At 44.0% G+C, this 19,822-nt stretch overlaps 1 protein-coding gene across 1 annotated transcript in view; it reads left to right on the top strand.

The window, feature by feature from the left end:
• The window catches only part of stag3 (STAG3 cohesin complex component), a gene marked incomplete at both ends in the record, with an annotated part of 71,462 nt that overhangs the window by 9,009 nt on the left and 42,631 nt on the right, over positions 1-19,822 (top strand). Inside the window, 9 exons of the mRNA XM_084332006.1 lie at positions 1,718-1,915; positions 3,140-3,238; positions 3,985-4,064; positions 10,008-10,121; positions 11,898-12,003; positions 13,366-13,480; positions 14,608-14,711; positions 14,823-14,915; positions 17,364-17,456. Of these exons, the coding sequence (XP_084188132.1) occupies positions 1,718-1,915; positions 3,140-3,238; positions 3,985-4,064; positions 10,008-10,121; positions 11,898-12,003; positions 13,366-13,480; positions 14,608-14,711; positions 14,823-14,915; positions 17,364-17,456 (1,002 nt within the window). The remainder of the gene's footprint in view (positions 1-1,717; positions 1,916-3,139; positions 3,239-3,984; positions 4,065-10,007; positions 10,122-11,897; positions 12,004-13,365; positions 13,481-14,607; positions 14,712-14,822; positions 14,916-17,363; positions 17,457-19,822) is intronic.

Genomic DNA, 19,822 nt, shown 5'->3' with positions numbered 1-19,822 from the left:
CCAATGATCTGTGCGAGTTAACCCTTTCACTGCCACACACTACAGAAGGTTAACCCTTTCACTACGTCTGTAGTGTGGTAGTGAAAAGGTTAACCTCCCGTAGTGTGGCTGTGAAAGGGTTAACCCTTTGTCGTGTGGCAGGAAAAGGGTTAACCTTCTGTATTGTCGCAGTGAAAGGGTTAACCATTTTGGTAGTGTGGTAGTGAAGGGGTTAAGGCATCATTTTAACAGAAAGCTAGCTGAGCTGTTTAGCCAGCCGACCCAATGGATGAGCCCCGTTTTAACAGGCTTACATCTTACATCTGTATTCTTACTTGGAATAAACTTTGACGGCGCTACCTGCCTCAGATGGCTCTGCCTCAAATCGGCCACATTATTCACGTACGCTTTTGGTTTTTGTCATTAACAATAATAGCCTGTAATTTACTGCTCACTCCAGAGTCCGCTTCTTTGGGGCTCTCCAACCCGTGTACAGGCCTGGGCTAATCATAATCATCCACTCTACAATTTTCTGTACAAATGAAGACGTTTTTTTTATGGGGTGGTCTCAGCACAGAAGCTACAATTAATGCCTCCCTGCCTGGTCATGTTGAATCTGGCTTAACTTTTTTGGCTTGCACTTTATTTAGCAAATGTGTATTTAAGTAATGTAAGTAATCAAATTTGAACTTTATATATTTTAACATATTATGAATGAATGAATTAAGTTTATTTTGAGCCATTTAGCATGTACAAAAAAACAACAACACACAAATCAAATTATAAGTTGGCCGAAAAGGTTAGGGCTGAAGCCACAAGCTTGTAAATGCCCTAACCCAGTGCATCATCTTAACATATTATTAACTTTACATTGCATGGGAAAAATCATGTTCAACAACCTCTCGTGTGTGTTTATGTATGTATGTTTGGACTTTATGTATTGTGACAGACTCGGGGGTGTTCTGAGTTGTCACTAGATTGGATTGACCAAAATACACACGGCACACGGCAGAAGCAAGTTTAACAGTAGTTTTAATGTTGTTTAGTGGGAAATGAGGGGTTAGTGTGATTGTCAGCCAGTCCGTAATCCTAGAGAAGCGTCTTGGTCCGTTAGCGGGGTTCGGTCCACAGAGAGCGGTTCTCGTACGGGCGGGGGATGATCCGGGAGAAGAGACATCAGACAAGCAGGGGTCGATGCACAGGAGGGTTCTCATACAGTCAGGGGATATAGCACACAGCAGGGTCCTCCTTCCGAAAGTAGATAAACAAAGCAGGGGTCACACAGACGGCAATCTTTCCTCCTCTTCTTCTCTTCTCTCTTACTCACTTCGTTCTGGTTTCGCCTCAGCTACTCCAATTCATTCTGTTACTCCGTCTCCATTTTCTATGGTGTGGTGATTGCGCTCACCTGTCTCGGGCACGTCTGGCACAGGTGCGCTTCATCTGCGCTGATGCGCTCTGCTCTGGCGGGAGTTTCTCCGGAACTCCTAATATGGGCATATGCCCCAGTACCTTGGCCGACACATAGCGGCCGTCTATTACCACGCCAGCCGGTCTGCCACAGTATGTTTATGTATGTGTGTGTTTATGTATGTATGTTTGGGTTTTATGTGTGTGTTTATGTATGTATGTGTTTATGTATGTTTGGGTTTTATGTGTGTGTTTATGTATGTATGTGTTTATGTATGTTTGGGTTTTATCATGTGTGTGTTTATGTATGTGCGCATGGAACGTGTAGCTGCAAGAGTACCAGGAGGAGCTGCTCTGCATCATGAACGGGGCGTTCCGGGGAGTGTTTGTGCACCGTTACCGTGACCGCGTGACCGAGATCCGGGCAGTGTGTATAGAGGAGATGGGCGCATGGCTGAGACTAAACCCTGGGGACTTCCTCAACGACTCCTACCTCAAGTACCTGGGCTGGACCCTGCATGACAAGGTGGAGCAAACAGACACACACACACACACACACACATACAAATGCACAGACACACACTTGAAGTACCTGGGATAGATATTGTGCAAGTGGTTATTCAACAAGGTGAGTAACCAGGCACATACACACACATCAAGGTCAAGGTCAACTTTATTTATATAGCACATTTAAAACCAACCGAAGTTGCACCAAAGTGCTTTGCAATATATAAACAGAAATACTAAAAATACAGTATACACGAAGTAAAAGGCTACAATACATTAATGAATGATCTCAGGGTAACAACACTAGCATACATTTAATTGTTTAGGCTATCTGATCAATGTGCCTCTGAATAAACAGTAAGTTACCACAATATAGCGTTCTGAGTAGGTGTTGGCTATATTTGACTGGGAAATTGTCTTTATTTTTTACCCGATGAAAGTATGGACTGAAACGTCTTTAAATAAAGTATTGCCAGTAAAGGCACAGTGGGAGTTCTCTTCACTTTGCTTATGGACATGTTCTCCTACAACACACCTGTCTATTAGAAACAGTGTGCCTGAGCCTCTACTAATTATAGCTCATAATTTGCCATGAAATCGAAATGTCTAATGTCTAGTGTCTAATGTCTTTTGTGTTGGTTATATAGTTTTTATTTATTATTATATTCTATATTTTAAATTTTGTATTTGGTTCTTTGTATTTTGTACTCAAGTTTTAAGTCTGTATTTATTTTTTACTATTGTCTTGTCATTATTATTATTATTATTATTATTATTATTATTATTATTATTATTATTATTATTATTATTATTATTATTATTATTATTATTATTATTATTATTGTTGATGTCAATATGGCGTTTGTTGTTGTATATACATTTTCTTTAAATAAAAATGTGATACAAAAAAAAATATATATATATTGCCATGACATCGCAAATTCAGCCTGAAAACAACACAAGAATGACTAATCGACTAAAATGAATCTCGGGTCGACTAAGAGCTTAATTTGAGGATTAGTCGACTAATTGACAAAGAGGGGGCAGTGCTAGTGCACATATACATACATCTAGTGCATGAGCAAATATGTGCAAAGACATCAATACTGTAAAAACAAAAAACCGACCCAGCCATTCACGTATTAGAACAGACAGGGAGATTCTTAGCATTTCCAAGTCAATTCACTGTGTGTGTGTGTGTGGTGTGTGTGTGTGTTGGTCCTCTGTGCTCTCCTGCCTGCAGCAAGGTGCAGTACGTCTGCAGTGTGTGCTGGCCCTGCAGGGCTTATACAAGGAGAAGGACTTCATTGGGCGCCTGGAGCTTTTCACCAGCAGATTTAAAGTGAGGAGTCCCACTGGAGTAGACTACTAGCCCTGCTTCTAACATACCGCCTCTAGCCTCCCTCACTCTATCTCTCTCTCCCTCTCTCTCACTCTTCACGCTTTCATTTCTACTCCCCCTCCTTTTTTCTCATCTTCCTCTCTACATCTCCTTTTTGATTTCCCTTCTGTCTATTCCTCCTATCTGTCTGTCTACCTCCTCCTTCATGCCTCTGTTGCCCTTTCTTCCCCCCCCCCCCCTCTATCTTGACCTCCCTCCCTGCCTCTATTCTCTGCTCAGTCTCACCCCCCCCCCCCCTCTCTCTCTCTCTCTGCTTTGTCTCTACCTATTGTGTCTTTGTCTGATTGCTCCCACCTTTCCTCTCCCTCTTCTCTCGTCTCCTCTTTTCACATTTTGCTCCGTCTCTCGTCATGTTATTATATCCTTAATTATCTCCCATCCCATTCGCTCTATTGCCCCCCCCCCCCCCGATCACATGTGTTGTCTGTCTCATTCCCTTACTGTCTATCTGGCCCAGGCATCTGTCCGTCCGTCTGTCCAGCGTTTTATCAGTCAGAGACTGACTGCTAATAATCTCTTCTCAAACAAACCAGCCCCTTCTAAGCCCTGTGTGCAGCACCAGATAAATGTGTGTTTATGGTAGGGCTTAGCTCAGTCTTATATGTGTGTGTGTGTGTGTGTGTGTGTGTGTGTGTGTGTGTGTGTGTGTGTGTGTGTGTGTGTGTGTGTGTGTGTGTGTGTGTTAGGAGCGCATGCTGTCCATGGTGCTAGACAAGGACCCAGAGGTAGCAGTGGAAGCCACCCAGCTGCTGCTGCTTATCCAAAAGTGAGTGTGTGTGTGTGTGTGTGTGTGTGTGTGTGTGTGTGTGGAGCCTTTTGTGCGTGTTGTGTACCAAGGATTCAGTTGTTTCAGAATTTCGAAGCCTGCTATTCAGTCTATTCCAATATCAAGTATCGTGTCTCATAATACGATATTGGGGATTAGGTATCATAATAATCACATGTTGCCACGCAGTACTCGAGTCCTCGCATTGGAGCTGGTGACTCATGATGATGATTCATAGAACTTGCACTGAACATGAGGTAACTGAACATTATTGACTTTCACCTGTTAGTTTGGGGTAACTGGACAAAAACTATTGAGATAAATCTTTCACAAAGATCCACCATTCTTCTGTGGGTCAAAAAGGCAGGAAATCAAGGGGGGCAGAGGTAACAGGAAATCAAGGGGGGCAGAGGTAACGGAAAATCAAGGGGGGCAGAGGTAACAGGAAATCAAGGGGGGCAGAGGTAACGGAAAATCAAGGGGGGCAGAGGTAACAGGAAATCAAGGGGGGCAGAGGTAACGGAAAATCAAGGGGGGCAGAGGTAACAGGAAATCAAGGGGGGCAGAGGTAACGGAAAATCAAGGGGGGCAGAGGTAGCAGAAAATCAAGGGGGGCAGAGGTAACGGAAAATCAAGGGGGGCAGAGGTAACAGAAAATCAAGGGGGGCAGAGGTAACAGAAGATCAAGGGGGGCAGAGGTAACAGAAGATCAAGGGGGGCAGAGGTAACAGAAGATCAAGGGGGGCAGAGGTAACAGAAAATCAAGGGGGGCAGAGGTAACGGAAAATCAAGGGGGGCAGAGGTAACAGAAAATCAAGGGGGGCAGAGGTAACGGAAAATCAAGGGGGGCAGAGGTAACGGAAAATCAAGGGGGGCAGAGGTAACAGAAGATCCAGGGGGGCAGAGGTAACAGAAGATCAAGGGGGGCAGAGGTAACAGAAAATCAAGGGGGGCAGAGGTAACGGAAAATCAAGGGGGGCAGAGGTAACAGAAAATCAAGGGGGGCAGAGGTAACAGAAAATCAAGGGGGGCAGAGGTAACAGAAGATCCAGGGGGGCAGAGGTAACAGAAGATCAAGGGGGGCAGAGGTAACAGTACTCGCCTACCATCGCAGAGACCTGGGTTCAATTCCCGGTAGCGGTACCTCTGACTTGGTCAGTCTTGGTCATTCCAGCTAACTCAATCGGCAGTGTTTGCTTGTGGGAAGCCGGTGGGGTATGAGTCCTGGTCATTGCATTAGCGACTCCTACTGGTCGGTCGGGTGCTTGTTAAGCAGGGACGGGTTCTGGGGGCACGTTATGCTCTCCCAGTGAAACTCCTAGCTGTCGGGTGAAGAGAAGGAGCCAGTGACTCCACATGTAGCGGAGGAGACATGTGGTAGTCTACACCCTCCCCAGACCGACGGAGGAGACATGTGGTAGTCTACACCCTCCCCAGACCGACAGAGGAGACATGTGGTAGTCTACACCCTCCCCAGACCAACAGAGGAGACATGTGGTAGTCTACACCCTCCCCAGACCGACGGAGGAGACATGTGGTAGTCTACACCCTCCCCAGACCGACAGAGGAGACATGTGGTAGTCTACACCCTCCCCAGACCAACAGAGGAGACATGTGGTAGTCTACACACTCCCCAGACCAACAGAGGAGACATGTGGTAGTCTACACCCTCCCCAGACCGACAGAGGAGACATGTGGTAGTCTACACCCTCCCCAGACCAACAGAGGAGACATGTGGTAGTCTACACCCTCCCCAGACCGACAGAGGAGACATGTGGTAGTCTACACCCTCCCCAGACCAACAGAGGAGACATGTGGTAGTCTACACCCTCCCCAGACCGACAGAGGAGACATGTGGTAGTCTACATCCTCCACAGACCAACAGAGGAGACATGTGGTAGTCTACACCCTCCCCAGACCGACAGGAGACATGTGGTAGTCTACATCCTCCACAGACCAACAGAGGAGACATGTGGTAGTCTACATCCTCCACAGACCAACAGAGGAGACATGTGGTAGTCTACACCAGTGGTCACCAACCTTTTTAAGCCCAAGATCACTTTTATTTTTTTGGTGAAGGCAAGATCTACCTATTGAAGCATTGAGAGAAAAAGGCCCCCAAGATTGTACTTTAAACTAAATGACTTTTATTTGCCTGTATTCTAATTACATGCAATGCTTTGGTCCAACATTAAAACGTCAAAGTAGAACTATTATGTACTTTCTCAGTCAGTGCTAAGTGCAGTCATCTTATGCAGCATCACTTTTCACATCAAAACAAAAGTAGAACTGTAATGTGGACTTTCTCATATTATTAACATTGACAAACATATTTACAATTAGCATTTTATAAAGTAGAACTGTAATGTGTACTTTCTCAGTCAGTGCTAAGTGCAGTCAGTGCTAAGTGCAGCATCAGTTTTCACATCAGAACAAAAGTAGAACTGTAATGTGGACTTTCTCATATTATTAACATTGACAAACATATTTACAATTAGCATTTTATAAAGTAGAACTGTAATGTGTACTTTCTCAGTCAGTGCTAAGTGCAGCATCACTTTTCACATCAAAACAAAAGTAGAACTGTAATGTGTACTTTCTCAGTCAGTGCTAAGTGCAGTCAGTGCTAAGTGCAGTCAGTGCTAAGTGCAGCATCATTTTCACATCAAAACAAAAGTAGAACTGTATGTGTACTTTCTCAGTCAGTGCTAAGTGCAGCATAACTTTTCACATCAAAACAAAAGTAGAACTGTAATGTGGACTCTCAGGGTAAGATCTAAAAAAAAAATTTTTTACTTTTAATTTTCATGGAAAGATCTACAGGGACAGTCTCAAAGATCGACCAGTCGATCAAGATCGACGGGTTGGTGACCACTGGTCTACACCCTCCCCAGACCGACAGAGGAGACATGTGGTAGTCTACACCCTCCTCAGACCAACAGAGCGCAGTGACCAGGACCATGACACACACAGAGGGAATTGGCATAATGACTAAATTGGGAATTGAGGAAAAAGATAGCCAGTTAGAAGCCAGATAGAAGATACCCAGTAACTGGTATTGGCCTGATATCGGATACCATTATACATATTGTTACATCCCTGTTATGTGCATTTAGCTAGGGATGTACCAATACTTGTATTGGTTATCTGTCCAGGACCAGGCTAAAATAGGGTATTGGAGAATGTCCCCAATACTAAAATCTGATGCAAAGAAACTTGTAACATGCTAGAAATCAAAGGGAAGGGATTTTTTAACACATAGAAGCATGTTAGATCTCTCTAATGGAGAAAGATGTATTGTGTATTTCAATTAAATTAATTTGTTTTACAATGAACCCAAACTGATGGTCTAAGTCTGTACTGTTCAGTAGAAGCAATGGATCCGATTGGTACTTACTACTTGGTATCAGATACTGAAATCTTAGTTCTCTGAATCAACATTGACAGTGAAAATGTGGTTTTGGTTCATCCCTACATTTAGCACATTCTGTTGCACTGTAAGGATAGCATAAGATAAGATATTCCTTTATTGACCCCCTTGGGGAAATCATAGCACCATGGGGGAAGGTTGAGGGGAGGTACAGGTATGGGCAGGGTAATGGAAGAAAGACATAAATATAGGCAATAAAATGTAATTTGAATATAAAGATATGAGACAAATTAACAGTGCAAACAAAGGTGATGATGAGGGTCTGTATGCTCTATCGGTTATAATATACGTTACAATAAATATATGCAATTCAAAAATAAAAGTGTACAATCTGAATATACAGTATACTTACTATACTATGAGTAAAAGTAAACCGTATACACAAGGTGGTGTATGCAATGTTAAAGTGCAATGTAAGATTAGTTTGTTTGCTCAAACACATCTTAACAAGGACATTAGGGCTGGACGGTATATGGTCTAAAATGTATATCACGGTATTATTTGAAGCATAGACGCATTAGACAGTAATGGTATATATCACGGTATATTCATTTATCTTAAAATGTCTATATAAATGCTTCTGAAGGGGTAAAACACTGGCAGCTATTACTGTACTCTTGTATTACTAGGACACATTTCACATAGTACAGAGGTATTTTAAGAAAATGTATTGTGCAAAACTGCAATAGAAAAATACAAAACCTTTTCTCAAGTTACTTCCATCTCTGAAAAACACTTTCTTCATGAAATACAATAAAATCAAGCAGCACAAAGTGAAAATAAAAACTACTGCAGGACAGGAGGTTTCTTTCCCTCAAACAACTCAAACACAATAAAACTCCAACATAACTTAAATTTTTTTGTACATGTGGCGGCTGGATGACGCAGCGGACATTGCGCTCGTCACCAACGCAAGAGACACCGGTCTCGAATCCGGCTGTCAGCGTTGTCTCCGGCTTGGGCCGGCTGTCATACTGACTCAATTGGCAGAGTCAGCGGGAGGGGAGTCGATGGGTGGTAGTCTGGTCGTTGTAAACAGCGACTCCTACAGGTCGGTCAGGGCGCCTGCACAGCAAAGACAGGAAATGGCGGGGGCAGTGTGAGCCTCCCACACGTTACACCTTGCCAATGAGAGTCCACGCTGGCAGGTGAAAAGAAGTGACTGGCTGCCTCCACATGTATCGGAGGGGACATGTGATGGGCTTCTATCCTCCCTACGACCGGCCAGTGGGGGGCACATGCGAGCAACGACCAGGACAGGGGAGGGAGAATTGGCACGAGAGGAAATTGGGATGGGAGAAAAATCACAGAAAAAGGAGGAGAAAAAGTAGGTAAAAAAAATGTTGTACATGTTTGACAACGTAGAGAGAGAGAGCGAGAGAGCGTGATGTAATAGGTTTTAGTTTGAGGTTTGAGCGTCCTAAGTTGCCATAGTTGATGTCACACCAGGATGTCATTGTCAACACAGAGTTGGAAACGAGAGCAGCCCGATGGATAAAGCGATATAAAGAAACGAATAGCCAATAAATGTGAAGTTATCTTTGAACCTCTGTTGTCAAGCCTCATCAATATACCCCCCCCACTTTCCTCACTAATTAAACTGGTCGTTAGCCCGTTGCTGCGCTAAAGCAAGTCTCCTCTCAGCCTCCTTAGCCAAATTGAAATGCCCAAACTATATGGCAAGGTCCATGAGCAAGTGGAGAAAAACTCAGTACAATTAAACACTATGCAATGACCACTGCAAACGACGAGTGAATCGTCAAGTAACGTTAACGTCATTGCTACTGCTGTGACTAGCTGCTCTAGTCTACCGGTCACAAGGTATGAAGGTATAGTCAAAATCCATACCGTAGCGCAAATTCATTTATACCGTCCACCCCTAAAGGACATACTGACAGTCTATTTGTGAGTAGCAGCAGCAGTGCAGAGATTCCATTCTTAAAGTGGCACTTCACTGAGGGACTGGGAGACCATGACCTCACAATGCACACACCCACCCACCCACCCACCCACCCACCCACACACACACACACACACACACACACACACACACACACACACACACACACACACACACACACACACACACACACACACACACACACACACACACACACACACACACACACACACACACACACACACACACACACACACACACACACACACACACACACACACACACACACACACACACACAAAGTATTTCTATTCTATCCCCAAGGCTACACATCCCCATGACTACATATCCCCAAGGCTCTAAACTGTTGATGAAAAAATTGCAATTCCTATTGCAATCCTTATTTCTATCTCTAAGGATGAGCATCTCTGTGAAACTTAAGAATGGAATGTCTTCACCCTGCTGCTACAATGGTCAGTGAGACTTGCTCGCAGTAGACAGAATGTACATATTAAGATGTGTTTTGGAGCAAAGTTAAAACAACGAAAATTCATGATTTGACAATGTGGATCACGTAGTGAGCCTAAATCAACTTTGAACTTTGTGCCTGTAGTATGACAGAGGAGGGGTTCAACTTCACAGAGGGGGAGTGTGACCACCTGTATCCTCTGGTCTACGCCTCACACGGAGGGCTGGCTGCAGCTGCCGGAGCTTTCCTCTATCACAAGTATGACGTCTTGTATTTGGTTGTTTGCTAGGCTTGGGCAATATTGGCAATAAGTTCTACTGACCATATTGTTTTACGATAAAACAACCATATGGCAAATGGCTGCTTTTTTATATAGCGCTTTTATCCAAAGCGCTTTACGATTTGTTACTCACATTTTTACCCATTCACTCACACATTCACACACCGACGGCGGAGGCGACCATGCAAGGTGCCAACCTGCTCATCGGGAGCAATTAGGGGTTAAGTGTCTTGCTCAAGGACACATCGACACGATGCCCGGGAGGAGCGGGAATCGAACCGGAAACCTCAGGATTGCCAGACGACTGCTCTACCTCCCGCGCCACTGTCACGCCATATAAGATATTATTGTCCAAAAACGCGTACAGTTATGTTGCAGCTTTTATTTCGAAATATTCTAACCAGACGTTCAAACGATCCTGCTGCTCGTTTGACTCACGTCCTTCCCTGCACATCCCAGGGAAGATTCAAATACATGAAATAAATGTATTTACTATTTCCTTGAAACTGGCTTTTTCAACTGTATGGAACCATTTATTTCCCAATGTACCTAGTAACTGCCCTCGGATAGTCTCACCACTGTTAACCGTCTGTTGCCTTTATGAAAACCCCATTGGAGGGTGGCTACGTGGCGTAATAGGCAATGCGCTCGCCACGAATGCGGAGACGCTGGGCTCGCTTTCAGTTTAGCTGGTCGTTCATACTAATACACATTGGCCGTATTAGGGGGTGGGAAACTGATGGGTGGGGATCGGGCGTTGTGGACAGCGACTCCTACAGGTCGGTTGGTGCGCCTGCACAGTAGAATCAGGAAGTGTCGGGGGCAGCGTGAGCCTCCCACGCGTTACTCCTCGCCACTGAGAGATCGAGCTGCGCAGGTGAAAAGATGCGCCCGCTGTTACCTCAAGTACCGGAGGGGACTTGTGCTATGTATGACTTAGTCCACATTGCAGCCGGCTTGTGGGAGGCAAGAAACAGCGTTCGTGACAGGGGAGGGTTGAATTGGATGATATGAAATTGGGATGGGAGAAAATATGGAAAAAAATGGGAGAAAACCCCATTGGATTGGTTGCTCGCCGTGGTAACCTTAGGAGTTTTGAGCCAGATGCTCTGGGTGGAGTCTGTGGCAGTTTCTGTTGGATGGTGATTTTTAAGCAGAGATTTGTGATGTTTCCATCTTAAGTCCTGACTTCTTTATCACACAGCTTACAACTCACTTTGTTTCACGTTATCTGGTTCCCTTTTTTGTTTGGTTTAACACCAACGAATCACCAATAAGGCTCATTCTTTTAGCTAACGAGAGCTGACATAGAGGGTCAGAATGCTGCATATTCATGTAACTTTTTTTTGATGGGGTTTACAACAATGTGGTGAAGCATAGCAATGTACAGTTTCTTCCCCTTCAAATGTATATATTTTTATAATAGGCCTACGTACTTAAACAGTACTGTATATTTGTATGTCATAAATGTCTTGATGAAACAGTACTGTATATCTGTATGTCATAAATGTCTTGATGAATTGAAAATGGGGGACCCTGATGTTAACAGTTGTTTGTATTGAGCCGTACCGTATTGTACCCATTTACGCAATGCCGGGAAAAATAAAGAAAACCCAGAAAACTGAAGAACATCGAAAATCAATCAACGAATCAATGTAGAATTGGCAAAAGCTAGAGTCGCAATTATTACATGAATTGACTATTTCTCCCACCTCTACTGACTATATAGTTGAAGCTGTGTGTGTCTCTCTCAGGCTGAATGTGATTATTACAACGGAGGACAGTGACCTGGAGACAGGCGACAAAAAACGGAAGTCCGACTTCTTCCAGATGTTGATTTCCTTCATCATCCAGAGTGAGGTACTCTCTCTCTCTCTCTCTCTCTCTCTCTCTCTCTCTCTCTCTCTCTCTCTCTCGCTCTCTCTCTCTTGATCTACCCCCTTCTCTCTCTCATTCAGATACTTGAGAATGGTTTGATAATAGAATCAGAATGGCTTTGGGGCGGCTAGGTGGTGTAGTGGGCAAGGCACTCGCCACCAATGTGGAGACGCTGGGTTCGCGTGTTCGAATCCAGCTCTCCACATTGTTTTCAGTTTGGCTGGTCGTCCGTACTAATACAATTGGCAGTATTAGAGGGTGGGAAACTGATGGGTGGGGATCGGGCGTTGTGGACAGCAACTCCTACAGGTCGGTTGGTGCGCCTGCGCAGTAGAATCAGGAAGTGTCGGGGGCAGCGTGAGCCTCCCATGCGTTACTCCCCGCCACTGAGAGATCGAGCTGCGCAGGTGAAAAGATGCGACTGCTGTTACCTCAAGTACCGGAGGGGACTTGTGCTATGTATGACTTAGTCCACATTGCAGCCGGCTTGTGGGAGGCAAGAAACAGCGTTCGTGACAGGGGAGGGTTGAATTGGATGATACGAAATTGGGATGGGAGAAAAAGTGGATAAAAAAAAAAGAATCAGAATGGCTTTTATTTGGATGCAGAAGAAATTTGACTGTCAATTGCTGCTGACGCATCACCCAACAGTCTCACTATTAACCGACACATCACCCAACAGTCTCACTATTAACCGACACATCACCCAACAGTCTCACTATTAACTGACACATCACCCAACAGTCTCACTATTAACCGACACATCACCCAACAGTCTCACTATTAACCGACGCATCACCCAACAGTCTCACTATAAACCGACACATCACCCAACAGTTTCACTATAAACCGACGCATCACCCAACAGTCTCACTATAAACCGACACATCACCCAACAGTCTCACTATAAACCGACGCATCACCCAACAGTCTCACTATAAACCGACACATCACCCAACAGTCTCACTATAAACCGACGCATCACCCAACAGTCTCACTATAAACCGACGCATCACCCAACAGTCTCACTATAAACCGACGCATCACCCAACAGTCTCACTATAAACCGACACATCACCCAACAGTCTCACTATAAACCGACACATCACCCAACAGTCTCACTATAAACCGACACATCACCCAACAGTCTCACTATAAACCGACACATCACCCAACAGTCTCACTATAAACCGACACATCACCCAACAGTTTCACTATAAACTGACACATCACCCAACAGTGTCACTATAAACTGACACATGGGACATACAGGACCTCACATATTCCAGTCACTTCTTCTATATGAACCCACACCTATCTCTGCCTGGCCCTGTGTGTGTGTAGTTCCATGAGCACGGGGCCTACCTGGTGGACAGCCTGTGGGTCGTAGCGGGTTCGCAGCTGAGGGACTGGGAGACCATGACATCACTGCTGTTACAGGAGCCTGGGGAGAGCCAAGGTAGGAGGAGTCTGGAGCTCAACAGAACAAGTCAGGGACACTTTATTCATACAGCCCATCAAACACACAACAAGTTTGTTTCAAAGTGCTGTCGAAGGCGCGTGAAAAGGAAGCAAGACAAAGGACACAGACATACAATAGATTCTAGGACTTAGACGATCTGCCAGTGCTGCCACACACACTGACATGTAAAGCCACCCTCCTTCACTTATCTCGAGAACCACTCATCCAATTGACTTCATGCTTGACGGTTGTATTGATGAGGGCCCAAGTAAGTGCAGCGTCGAATGTGAAGTTGATTGGATCTAAGGTTCTGGAGAACGCTGCAAACGGCAATACCGTAGTTCTGGAGAACACTGCAAACAGCACTACCGTGGTTCTGGAGAACGCTGCAAGCAGCAACACCATGGTTCTCAAGAACACTGCAAACAGCAATACTGTGGTTCTGGAGAACACTGGAAACAGCAACACTGGTTCTGGAGAACACTGCAAACAGCAGTACCGTGGTTCTGGAGAACACTGGAAACCGCAATACCATGGTTCTCGACAACACTGCAAACAGCAATACTGTGGTTCTGGAGAACACTGGAAACCGCAATACCGTGGTTCTCGACAACACTGCAAACAGCAATACTGTGGTTCTCGACAACACTGCAAACAGCAATACTGTGGTTCTCGACAACACTGCAAACAGCAATACTGTGGTTCTCGACAACACTGCAAACAGCAATACTGTGGTTCTCGACAACACTGCAAACAGCAATACCGTGGTTCTCGACAACACTGCAAACAGCAATACTGTGGTTCTCGACAACACTGCAAACAGCAATACTGTGGTTCTCGGCAATACTGCAAACGGCACTTCAGGGGGCCAAGCAATCTGCCGGTTCTGAACCGCCACTTTTTGAACAGGCACGCACTGCACTAGTTTAGGAAAATTCCAAGTAGACTGAGGGAACTCGTAACATTCTGAAGTCTTGAGTACACCTTTTTCACAAGGAACAACCTAGGTGGGAAGCCCAATGATTCAGAAAGCAAGGCAGTGAAAGCAAGGTTTGTTGTATAGCCAACCCTCTCTTTGTGTGTGGTGTTATATTGTTAGCCCCACTCCCCACCTTTGTTGCCAGGTCTGATGGATGAGGAGGAAGGGGCTCTTATAGAGGTGATGATGTGTGCCATCAGACAGGCTGCTGAGGGAAGCCGACCTGTAGGGAGAGCCCAGGGCAAGAAGGTGAGCGAGGACACATACACAGACATCCGTTTTCTTACAAGGAAAACACTTGTTGATGTCTGAATGTTCTGTGTATGCGTGTCAACATTTGCCACTGACGTGTGTGACCAGATTCTAAGCATGAAGGATAAGAAGACCCAGACTCAAGACAGGAGACGCATCTCCAACCACTTCATCATCCTGCTACCACAGCTACTGGCCAAGGTACACAGCTACCATGTCATTACTGTCTACCATTCTGAAAATATACACTATGACTGCTGTTTTGACAGGGTTAGGGTCTTTACTCTTGGCTACATTTGAGGAAAGAAAACGCAACATTAATTCATACGGTCTGTAGAGATGAATTTATGGCTTGGGTCAGGTACCGGTTAAGTACTACTGCTTTATGATGATATGACTACATACAGACAGAGCCTTCTCCAGGGCAGCTCCCAGGCTCTCGAACTCCTTCCACCAAGAGACTCTGAGTCTCTCAATTTTCTAATCCCATTTTAAGACTAATTTCTTATTCACTGCCTGCTCTTATTAATAATAATAATACGCATAACATAACATTACTGTTGGTGTAGGTCAGGCTGGTGGGTAGCCAGCTTGCTAGCTTAGCTCTATGCTTATGTTTGCATACCTAAATGTCGGTGCTTCAACATCTATGGGATGATGCTTTTTCACCACATAAGCTGTTACACTTCTCACATCGTTGGGTCACTGGCTTAGCAGTAGGCTGGCTAGTAACATTACTAGCAATCTGTGGACGTTCATCTACGAAATAATACATTACAGTATTTGCATTCAACACACACGTTTTGGGGAATTCGGTCAAGTATACCTTGTTTGCTGTCTCACTGTTGAGAATAAGACAACGTTATTTAATTTTCACATAACCCGGCACACCACATCAAACACGGTAACGTACACTTGTTGATTTGTTCACCATGCAGGTAGTGTTTAGTCATATTAGTAGTGGATCCTCCCTTTCACAAAATAGGTTTGGCACAGGTGTTGCACCTTTCAGGCATTTTTCAGAGTGCCGCTTGTTGTAACCATTCAACTCTTGCAGGCGGAAACTACGGTGGCCGCCACGGAATCTGAAACCTAGCACGAGTCAAATTTGTTTAATATAGGAATCGATCATTGGAATCGAAATTAAAACTTTAACAATTCTTTTGGAATCCGAATTTTGACATTTTGAACCAATTTTGGGTGCCCAACCCTAGCTGCAGGGTGAGACTGCACATTCGACATAGGAGGCTCTACGGCAGTGATTCCCAACCTGGGGTCCGCCAGACCACAGATGATTTGAGGTCTTTTTTTTTTTTTTTTTTTTTTTAATTTTTTTTTCTTTCAGAGAAATATTTAATTAGCATATTTTTATCATCAGAAGCATGAATAGTCTCTCCACTACAATAAAAAATTAAGATAAATAAATAAACATCTAGACATGATTTTTGAACGTTAACAGTAGGCTACCGGGTAGCCGCTAAAACGCGAATCAGTTGACTGTATCACTTTCCGTAGCTAGCCTAGCACGCTAGTTAACTTTCTCGGCTCGTCTGCAGTCAGCCGCCAGAGGCGAAAATGTGTGACAAACGAAAAGGAGATGACGGCAGCTCATCTGCAAAAAAAGTTAGGACCTACAGCAATCGCGAAAATTACATCACCATGGGCTTCACTGAGGGACCAGACAAGTGTGTGATTTTTGGAGAAAAGTTGGCAAACTCGAGCCTGAAGCCCAGCAAGCTGAAGAGACATCAGGCGTCTAAGCACCAAGAAACCGTTGGGAAGGATCCAGACTTTTTTCGGAGGAAAGAACAGTCTCTCAAGGCGAACAAGCCTGTTGATGTTAGAGTAGTGTGGAGCAGGGGTGGCAGTGATTTACAGAAGGCTACCGAAGCCTCCTTTGAGTGTTCGCTTTTAATTGCAAAAGCAAAGAAACCGCACAATATTGGCGAGCAGCTCATCAAACCAGCCTGCATCAAAATGGTTTAGAAACTGTGCGGCCCACAGGTGGCGTATAAACTAAAATCAGTACCACTCTCGAACAATGTAGTGAAAGACCGAATTGATAAGATGTCAAGTGATTGCGAGCAGCAGCTGTCAGAAAAGCTTAGAAAGGGTCCATTTGCCATACAACTTGATGAAACTACAACTGTCGCAGACGAGGCTGTGCTCATCGTTTATGTGCAGTATATCGAAAATGAGGATCTGAAGCAGGACATTCTCATGTCAGTCAACCTTACTACCACCACTCGAGGTGAGGATATTTTTACTGCAGTGGATTCTTACTTCATTCAACATAAATGCAAACCGTTCACCATTAGGGCCTGATTTGAGAGGATGAATACAGGATTTGAATATTGGCCAACATTTTGAAATACATATGGTGCAAGATGAGATTTATTGATTGAAGGCACAAGTCAAAGAAGCATAGTGGGTCTAATTATGATGCATATGCCTGTGTATAAGCAGTTTGTTATTAAAATGACAAAAAAAAGTATTAAAATGACAAAAAAAGTATTTTATGGTATTTTATAAGGAGGGGGGTCCAGGAATTTCATCAGAGATGTTTGGGGGTCCCTTGGGGGAAAAAGGTTGGGAACCCCTGCTCTACGGGGTGATTGATGGTTGTCCTGACCTTGCCTTTGCCTCCAGTACTCCGCTGACGTAGAGAAGGTCAGTATCCTGCTGAGGGCTCCTCTCTACTTTGACCTGGAGACATACAGCAGCGCTGGCAGAATGGAGAGGGTAAGAGGAGCGTTTGCACTGGCCAAGTTCCTGGTAATTCAATTGTGTTTTCCAGGCTTTCGAGCACTGCTGAAAATGCATTCATTATCTTGTTGACAAGTAGTTCACTGCTTAATGTCAAGCCCAGCAGTTTGTAAATGATGAAGTCCTGGCTGTACTGTATATTGTCTGACTTAGAGTTATAGCTTGTCAAGACACAGGGACATTCAAATAAGCTACTCAGACATTTTGTTTGTTTGTATATATAGAACTATTTGTCACGATCATATATGATGAATGATCAATTGAACTGTTGCACTGAAGAACCATATAACCTTGTTTTGGACAGCCCATGTACTTGCGGTTGTAAAGTCAATCATTTGAGAGTGTGAATGTGATACATCACCAGAAAGTACTCAGCCTCTACTTTAACTATTAATCTATTAATAAACACAACACTCTTAACTTAACCCTTACGTTTGGAAACGTTCTTCTGAAAACCTAAAACGGAGTTATATGGTTATTCGTCTTGAGTTACTAAAATAAAACTGCAATGATGATTTCCTGACCACTAGGGGTCCACGAACGAAAGCCTGTTCATGTATTAACTTAAAAATGCCTTGTTGTAACTAAGAGATTTGCTATTAAAACATGGTTCTCACAAGGTCCTTGAAGTGCTTAAAGTGCTTGATTTTTCAAGTCAAGGCCTGGAATTCCTTAAACAGCCCATTTTTTAACAAGGTGCTTAACCCATTCTCCGCCATTGACGGATTAAGACGTCATTCCTCGCCATGCTTAATCTGCCAATAGCGGATTACGCCGTCATCGAGATCAATATTTCAAATTTTCGACATGGTATTCACATTTCACCGACGGAGTCATGACTGGTGCTGTAGATCTCCACTCAACTCTCCAGCGCTTCAATACCGCCACCTGGTGGCCGATCGGCGAGTTGCCAAACCGGAAGTGGGGCCGGAAGTGCTTGGTGTCACCCCTATTCCGTCCGCCACTCGCTGTCGCTCGCGGGACTCCATCTGGACACACTGGATAATCGATCCGTTGCCATTACTCGATAAACAACATTATTTGGACGTATATAGTACAACCTGGAAATGGAGCGCATAGATCAACATCCCATAATAGCGATCTTTTTGCTCCAGTATCATCCCCCATCGCTACGAGGAAGCTGCGGTGAGTTTCAGCGTTTTTGATTATTATTATCCATACAAACTGCTATGATCTATATATCACCCATACGACATGAATCATTTAACGTCGGTCATTGCATTATAAACGACCCCCCCCCCCCCCCCCCCCCCTCCGGTTACCAGCAGATGAGTCATGACGTTTAGGACCTTGTACAATTGAAATGTTTTATCTGACGTCAATCGCTATCAAACTGCATTTGATGATCTAATATATGCATACATGGCTATAACTCACGTTCTATGAAATACTGCAGAAAACGATAAAAACATATTCATACTCTAGACCGTATTTTTGTATGAATGTGTGAATGAAAAAGTATAACGTTCCCACATACTGAACGATAGATAATTGATGTTGAATGGGCCATAGTAATGTCAATTTAGCAATACAATTTAAAAAGTTATAGCCCTGCAAAGTAGGTGAACATCTCCATAGACAAATAGAGCTGGCAGAAGATGGTATAAGAAGGGTACAATGCCTGGCGAAGAATGGGTTAAAAAGTCCTTGAAATTCAAATCAACCATTCGCATTGAAAGTTTTGTTCATCCATGATAAAATTGTTCTGAATCAAGACATTTAATTTTTTTATTTAAAGTGTAACTAATTGTCGGAAATTGGTTTTAAGCCATAAATATTGGATCCGATTGTTTTTTCTATAAAAAAAACAGCATTTAAAAGTGAATTGTATCCTTTTAAATGCTCTTTTAAAATGACAAATAGTGCTTGGAAAAGTACTTGAAAGTCCTTGAATTTCATTTTGCAATGTCTGGGAACCCTGTTAAAAGCTATTTGGTTTTGTTCATGGATTATTACAAGAATACATACAACTTTCTCTTGGGCATTTCCTGGTTGTTAAACAAGGTAGGTAAACAATTCACCTCCTAGAGATTCACTGGGGGGGGTTTGTCGGGTTTTGTCAACAAAGAAAATAAATGATGGAACAACAACAGTTGTTTGAGTAGCATCAAATGGGATACCACGCAGTTTTACAATGTTTTTTTTTTGTATCCACTTTTTCTCCCCATTTTCTATTGTTCTCCCATCCCAATTTCGTATTTCCAATTCTTCCCTCCCCTGTCTTGAACGTTGCTAGACTATGCCTCCCACTGGTCGGCTGTAGTGAGGATAGAAGCCTTGCATCACGTGTCCCCTCCGGTACACGAGGAGGCAGCCTGTCG

The sequence above is a fragment of the Notolepis coatsorum genome (genome assembly GCF_963971535.1).
Source record: "Notolepis coatsorum genome assembly, chromosome: 16".
In the NCBI taxonomy this organism is placed as follows: domain Eukaryota; kingdom Metazoa; phylum Chordata; class Actinopteri; order Aulopiformes; family Paralepididae; genus Notolepis; species Notolepis coatsorum.
The sequence above is the reverse complement of the archived record's forward strand: the minus strand, read 5'-3'. Positions and strand labels throughout refer to the sequence as shown.